This window comes from Pundamilia nyererei, unplaced genomic scaffold (assembly GCF_000239375.1).
Source record: "Pundamilia nyererei isolate P.nyererei 1_Seehausen unplaced genomic scaffold, PunNye1.0 scaffold00062, whole genome shotgun sequence".
Classification (NCBI taxonomy): Eukaryota; Metazoa; Chordata; class Actinopteri; order Cichliformes; family Cichlidae; genus Pundamilia; species Pundamilia nyererei.
The window spans coordinates 3,098,490-3,106,154 of NW_005187463.1; the positions used below are offsets into that span (position 1 = coordinate 3,098,490).

At 38.4% G+C, this 7,665-nt stretch overlaps 1 protein-coding gene across 1 annotated transcript in view; it reads left to right on the forward strand.

Annotated features, from left to right (window-relative positions):
- LOC102193284 (RING finger protein 122-like) overlaps nucleotides 1-7,384 on the forward strand; it is an 11,279-nt gene extending 3,895 nt beyond the window's left edge. Inside the window, exons 2-6 of the mRNA XM_005735145.2 lie at nucleotides 1,643-1,799; nucleotides 2,947-2,989; nucleotides 3,114-3,155; nucleotides 5,041-5,123; nucleotides 5,973-7,384. Of these exons, the coding sequence (XP_005735202.1) occupies nucleotides 1,643-1,799; nucleotides 2,947-2,989; nucleotides 3,114-3,155; nucleotides 5,041-5,123; nucleotides 5,973-6,087 (440 nt within the window). The 3' untranslated portion in view covers nucleotides 6,088-7,384. The remainder of the gene's footprint in view (nucleotides 1-1,642; nucleotides 1,800-2,946; nucleotides 2,990-3,113; nucleotides 3,156-5,040; nucleotides 5,124-5,972) is intronic.
- The last annotated feature ends 281 nt before the right edge of the window (nucleotides 7,385-7,665 follow it).

Genomic DNA, 7,665 nt, shown 5'->3' on the forward strand with positions numbered 1-7,665 from the left:
TAGTAATTCCTTTTGTGCATAATTTTATATTATTGTTAATAATAAATTAATTAAAGCAACAAAACAACCTGAAGAGCCGGTTCGGAGCCGAAAGAGCCGGCTCTTTTTAGTGAGCCCAACCGAAACCTCTAGTGGAGCTGGGTGGTCTAATACTCACATAAAAATGTGTTTATACACACAGGTGTTAAACTTATGTTGTTGACCTTCATTCCCTTGATCTAAAATAGCAACGTGACACACATGGGAAGTCCAGACTAGTATATTTTTTGAAACAAGTTTAACAGCCTGGTTTTAAAGGCTAAAATGTTTGCTAATGCAGGCAACATTAACAACTGATAACAACTCTAGGCTACTTGTTGTCCAACAACTGCCGAGGAAAGTTCTGGTTGTAGCTGCTAAATGTTACACGTTGATCAGTCCTTAGCTCTTAGCTACTACTCTGGTCAAGCTAATGGCTACATAGCCTTTAGCTAAGTAGCTAATGGCAACGTTTAGATATGAAGATAATAGCTAGTGTTGTGTCTTCACTGCTTACGAAGAAATCGCCTCGGAGTCTTCATACAGATTCTTTTATTCCGTATATATAGAACAAGCATCCACGCAACTGTAAACTGCTAAGCTAGCACATGAGCACACAGCCGACGTACCTATCTACATCCGGTGATTTCAAAATAAAAGTTCGAACATTACAGCTAGGTAAATGGGGATTAGCTTCCTAGCAAAGGGATAAATTTATCTGCCACTTGAGTAGGGTACATCTGGTTCATCAGAGTTTCCTAGTGACAAGTCTGAAGAGAACAAAAAGAACCTGTTAAACAGTATAGTTATGAAGCATTGCAAAAAATTGTTTAAAAAAATTAAAAAACAATTGTGTATATTAGCTTTTCCTTTCCTTTTGTGCACATATATATATGTCTCTATAACATATTGGGCTATTAGGGTCATTTCAGAACTACAGACAAAGGACATAAATTGTTCAGAATAAAATTAAATAGAAGCTTGCCCACATCTTTATGAATTTTGCAAACTATTTAGGTCATAAATATTCTGTGCAGAAAAAGCAAGCATGCTTTCTTTCTTTCCTAATGATTTCTGTTGGCATTTTAATTCCACAGCTGAATTAGCTGACTAATAGCTTTGTTTATTGTGTTGCCATACAATCAGGCATGAGAAACCATGAATCCGTATTTGCATTATCACCAACAGTATATTCATGAGTGGCTTGTTCTTTGTGTCAAGATATATGAACAGTGAGCCTTACATACAGGCCACTACCAACGTATTATGGAAATATTATACACTGATATTATAAAATGATCCAGTTTAATAATTAACTGTATTTTAATTTGAAACTATTCATAAACGATTGCTGCTATAGGTATTTATTATATAGCTCAAAATACCTTTTCATAAATCTGAACAACTAAAATGTTTATTATGTCATTAAAGCAAATTTCCTTAGTATAAAAAATCTGCTGTGTTAAGCTATTGTGGTGGGACTGGTTTACACTAACGTGCAAGTAGTTATGGAAGTAGTTTTCTTGTGAGCCAAACTGTGTTGCTCTAGCTGTTTTAATACAGGTTGAGGTAGTTTATACACTGGGTGCAGTCTTTTTCCTCTGTGTGTATCCTATTCTCTTAGGGTGTCTATGTAACCTCGGACTGCAGAACTCTGATCCTTACTGCAAGATGACATCAGAAACATTGCACGAACTGCCGCTCAACGTCTACATAATCATCCTGGGCATCGGCCTCTTCATCCTCATGCTCAGCCTCATCTTCTGCTGCTACCTGTTCAGGTACAGGACAAAAGGCAGTGCAACTTTAGAGCTCCTGCATCAGATAGCTCTACAAAACTCTTATATTTGTGTGTTTCTATGAACTAGTCACCATTTAGTCATGTGCATTAATTCATTCTAAGTCTGTCAGACTCTCAGCGGAATTGGTCTCTAATTCCAAATAGTAAATGGGTCTTTCTCTTTTAATAAATATCATAAAATCTGTTGTTAAGTAGACAGAATTGTACACCTAACTTACAAATACAAATAACAAAAGAATCAAAAATAGTTCCAAGACATATTTAATCCTCCATTCACTTGTACAGGATTTTTTTTTTACCTATATTGGAGTGTGTTACAAAACAAAACATCTTATTTCTCAGTTTCTTGCAACTGTGTTTCATCCACAGCCAGACTCATTTCTTCGTATCATCTTTTATCATTTGGCATTCATATGGGAGTTGAAATGAGTCACATGAAACTATCAGTCCAGCTGAAACAAGCTAAATTATATTATGGGGTGGGTTCACATGAGCAGATCTTAATGGCTGACTCTGAACATTAGGAGATAGTATTTTCCGCTGTCATTGCATTATGTGGAAATACATGGAACATTGTTGTTTGACAAAATGAAGTGCTGACAGAACAGGGTTAGGACAGGGTGCTGCTTTCAAGCGCTAGCATTCCTGGAAAAAGTCAGTGTAAATGGATTGATGAAGTCATGTTTCATCAGTCATATTGTGGTTTCACTAGCAAAGGTGTAGCGAAGATACCCTGGAGACAAAGGTGCTTTTACTTATCCTTCAAATTTAGTAAGGGATTGGTGAACTAGCTATTTGCTTGTTCCCCAAACCCAAAATAATGCTAATCTATTTATGCTTTACACAGCTTGTGATCAGTGCAGTAAAACTGAATTTCAGCCAGATTTTTTTCCTACAAGCGCACATTCCTGACAGAGTTACAGTTCTGCTCAGTACAAGAGTGGATGGACAGGCTGATACATGAATTTCACGTTGTGTGAATTCCAGGCCTGCTCAAAGTACTATCCCAGCTGATTCCTACAGCATGACAAGACTTGTAATGGTGAAGACAGATATGGAAGCATCAGACATAGTTTAGAGCTTTCATGCATCTAAATAATAATATGTTTCTTATTTGTGCTTCACAGACTGAGGCGACGAGGTGCTAGAGGGCAGTACGGCTACAACGAGGTAATATATTGATATTGTGACCAATATGACAAGTGCCAAATTGTAATCCAGTTACACTTGCGCTTTTTCTAGAGAACTGCCATTTATATGTATATATTTTACACAAATCCCTTCTTCTCAACAGGTTGTTTTAAAAGGAGCGGAGAAGAAACTGAGCCTACTTGGTGTAAGTTAAAGGGGCAAACTGGGTTGGCTGAGATGAACAGGAACCAGAGCCAGTGTTAACTATTTAAAAGATATTTGTTATACATCCTTTTTGTTAAGTGATTTAAAATGTGAAAAGCAAAACTAAATAAAGGGATTAAATGGAAGCCTAATTTACTGCTGAGCTGTAGTAAATCTATAATTCAACCAAAGAAATAGGGAACCATTGTTTGGTGTGACTGCAGCGTAAATATAGGATAGGATCAGATAAGTGTAAACTTCATCCTACTCCTTTGACTCTTATGACAAAACGCCATCATATTTTTAAAGGTCAAATAAGAGGAGACCATGTAAAAGCATTATACATTATGTAAAACCTGCCAGTTACTTTTAGAACTACTTTTTTAACCATTAGCTGCTGGTTTTGAGGTTTAGCTAGCTACAGCAATTACAGTCATGTGAAAGTTTTCACTCAGAGTAATCTAGGCAGTCCTGTGAAAAACTAAGTACACCTGTACTGCTTTATTGAAATGATGACAGTAAATAACAGCCACATTTTAAATAGACTCTAAAGTCTAGCATTTACCCAGTATATATGAAGGGAAGGTTTTTTATGATAGTCAGATAGTCACCTGTCTGATGCCATACTCATCAGCGAATGTTACAAGTCATCAGATGTAACTAGCAGATTTTGTTGAATATGATGCAAACTTCTACAACAAAAAAGAAGTGGCAGTATGTTCTTAGAAAGAATTTTTGTCTTCTTTGCTAGAGTTATTTTTCGTTTTCCCACAGGAGGGAACTATGGTGTGAACTAACACAATGATTTTTGGGGTCATAATTGGATAAAAATGGCAAAAATTGTCAGATATGGCTGAAAAAAGTATGCCAATCTATGGATTTGGCATCTAGATTTAGATTAATCAAAAGTGAAACATACAAACTGCTGAAATAGCAGTGAAATAAAACAGGTGCATAGTTGGCCCATACATAGCAATTTACAATCTGGTAACATGCACAATTGATTGGAGTTTTATTTTCAAGTTCGACGTGACAAATTTCAGTCTACTTTTCAGCGTTGTCATCCCGCTTTCTCCTACACAAAAACAGTTTTTGCCTCACATTTGGCTTTTAGTGATCTGGTCAGTCTACAGGGCCTGGGCACTTTGCAGTCACTGAGTCAGCCATAAACTCCTTTGTATACTAAAGTATTCTGAGTCAAATATGCCATCTGTCTGACAGATAAAGCTTGACCCAAACTGGGTCATAAAACAGGTCAGTGATCCCAGGTACAGATGCAAATCTACAACCCGCATGGGTAAAAAAAGAAAAGAATCAAAGTTACCCAGTCAAAGACCTCAACCCAGCTGACACGCTGTGACAGGACCTTTGTGCATAAACAAATGCCCACAAAACTCAGTGAACTGAAGCCACATTGTATAGGAGCCACTGATAAAGTCCTGCAGACTTTACTTTAAGTTATGGCTGTTACAGGTGCTCCACGGGCATGGCTTCATGACTGTAGCTACCACTTTGTGCTAGATGTTATGTATTTATAATTCATTATTTTAGCAGTTTGATACATCATAATAAGCGTAACTAGATTTTGGAAAAGTAAAGCAATCGAATAACTGATTAAATGCCAAAATTGGTATTGTGGTTATTCACCCAAGAGAAACAGGCGAGGTACTCACTGCTAGCAATAAATGTGTGCTTCAGGAGCTTCAGGAAGATCTCTGAAAAATTATAGTAACTGCTATATCTTAATGTAACTTTTAAGCTACCAATGAGCGAATGAAAAGATGGTCTCTATTGTGAAATCACACCCAGATGTTACACAATAAGTGTAAAAAAAAAAAAGGTAGTCGTTTTGAATTTTGAATTAAACCGTCATTTGGCCTTTTCAGCAAACATGTGCGGTGTGCTTGGAAGAGTTTCGCAGCAGGGACGAGCTTGGAGTGTGCCCGTGTTCCCATGCTTTTCACAAAAAGTAAGTTGTTTAGTACATCATTCCATGGTAATTATCAAACCTTCATGAGAGCAAACAACTGACTCCATGTTACGAAAACTCCAAACTCAAAACATGTTTCATTTGTTTTAGTGGTTTCACAAACTTGTAATCATGCACCTCAGCTGACATTCGTCTTTTTTAAAGCTTAAAAGTTTTAGTGAAATGTGCAAGGATCTCGACCAGCTGGAGAAACGACATGTGCAAATTTCTTGCTGGTCTCTGCCTTCAATTAGCAGCTGACGCAATCACTGAGGCCGTAAAATTTGGAAAAAGATGCCCAGCAACGCTCGCAGGAAATGACTACCAGATTTCTAAGAACTCTTGACCATGCATGTTTGAACAGGAGGACCTTTGTAACTGAGCCTTGAATTTACCCTGCAGCTTAGGTGTGACAATAACAGCAGCAGTTTTAGACCAGCTTCTGGAATGTACATGCTGTTTACAAAGTGTGTGAGCTGTCACTGTTCCTGTATTTCTCTTTTGTCGTGTTTTTAACCACTAAACCATCACTGGGTCGCCAGGGATCTTTTTTGGGGCAGGGTAGGTTCAGTTCATATTGACCCTTTTATATAGACTTTTCACCTACTTGGTGTATTCAGGTTTAAATCTTAAAATAGGAAAGCTGAAAGGCCAAAATCCATGTAAAGGAGCGGAGTTAAAAGGTAACATGATCTTGCTTCTGGGACTGTGCTTGTTTAACATGTTGCTAAAATGGAACCTTAAGTATTTCTCTGGTGATCTGATGGATGCTACGTGGTTAAAACTGAACCTTTTCACATAACTTTGCAACTTTGTGTCTTTGCCTCATGTCTATCCACATTTATGCAGGTGTCTGCTAAAATGGTTAGAGATTCGCAGCGTGTGCCCCATGTGCAACAAGCCCATTTGTCGCCTCCAGCCTGACCACCAGCAACCAGTGCCTCAGAGTCTCCTGGAGGTCTGAGAGTGGAGCGTACGTCCAGCAGCACTCCACGGCTCTTCAGTCAATTGACCTGTCACTGTACAGAATCCTGTTCCACAATCTGACACACAGTACTTTTAGTAATGTGAGTATTTATGAGGCAGAGCTCTTCTGAAAGTGGAAATAAATATAGATATGAGAGTAAATAAGGAAAGCCAAAGAACATTCCCGGCAAACTGAATAAGGTGAGAGATTGGAATGGTAATCACATTTAATCTGTATGTACACGGCATTCATGATAGAGTTGCAGTAGGTTGAAATCAACCAAAGGCAGAAAAAAGGAGAAAGTTCAAAAATAACTAGCCATCTCATATGGCTTTCCCATCATTGAATTCACAGAACTCAAACCTCTCTCTCCCACCTGAAGGTCCTGCATGTTCCTGCTTGGAATTCATTTCTTTAGATAAAAGGTGTACACTTGCAATTTAGAGTCTATTAATTTAGTTTGGTGTTATTCTCCCTTTGTGCAGCCATGCACAGCTCCAAGTGCTCTGGGTATGTTTGGATCACCCACTCATGACTAGCTTTGCAGACACAAAACAGACTTTTTTTAAAGTCAAACTAACGCAACCATGATAGCGATGATCATCACTATCGACCATAGCTGGGAATGGCCCAGAGACCAGAAAGCAGTTTCTAGTGGAGGACTTGTTTAAGGCCAAAAAGGCATATGAGGTCAGAAGGTAGCACTAAGTTTTTCAGTTTTGGCTCTCTTCAAGTTTGTCCTCTTTTCCCAGCTGGCATCAAGTGAGGTTTGACTGTTTTGAACAGAGGTGGAAGAGATTCAGTGAGCATGGGCACACCAAGAGTTAGCAATCCAAGTGGAGCAGACGTGGAGGGAGAGGTGCAGCACTTCACAGTGGGATAATCTGGAGTCAGATTTAAATAAAGCTACTTTTTAATGGTGTGGTCACAGAATTATTATTTCACCTCTTGGCGATCAGCTATTCCAGTCTGTGCGGATTGCCTCGCCGATCATGAGCTAGCTTTTTAAAGCCTGAAAACAAAACCCAGAGAAAGTGCAGCAGTCCACTTTCCTCTGCAACTGCTGGATTACCGCGTGCTGGGAGGTTATCGATTTTCTTTTTTTTCATTGTTGCCAAAACGATTTTGTCCACTGTAGCTTTAACACAGTCAAGCCAGATGTGTAAACTAACGGACAAGCGCCTTCAAGATGCATACAATGCAAAGCCCACTAAAAACAGATGAAGTATTTAAGAGACTTTGTAATATAAAAGAGAAAAAGAAACTGGATTTGAAGTGAAAAATGTAGCATCCATGTAGTTTTGTCAAAAAAACAAACAAACAACAAAAACAACAATAACTCAGACCACAAATCATGCTTCCCTTCATCAACCTGTGATGACAAAGTTGTTACGATTCGTGTTTGAAATTCAGTTTGCTGGTTATGGTGGAAGAGTGGGTGCTACGTGTGAACAGTGAAAGTGAAACTTGTCAGACATAAGTCTAAACTTCAGACTTCAAAAGGCTCCAGTTTAATATAGACACAAGTTTTGCTTCAGGTTAATGTTCTCTGGCTCCAGCCGCCAAACTTTTGTG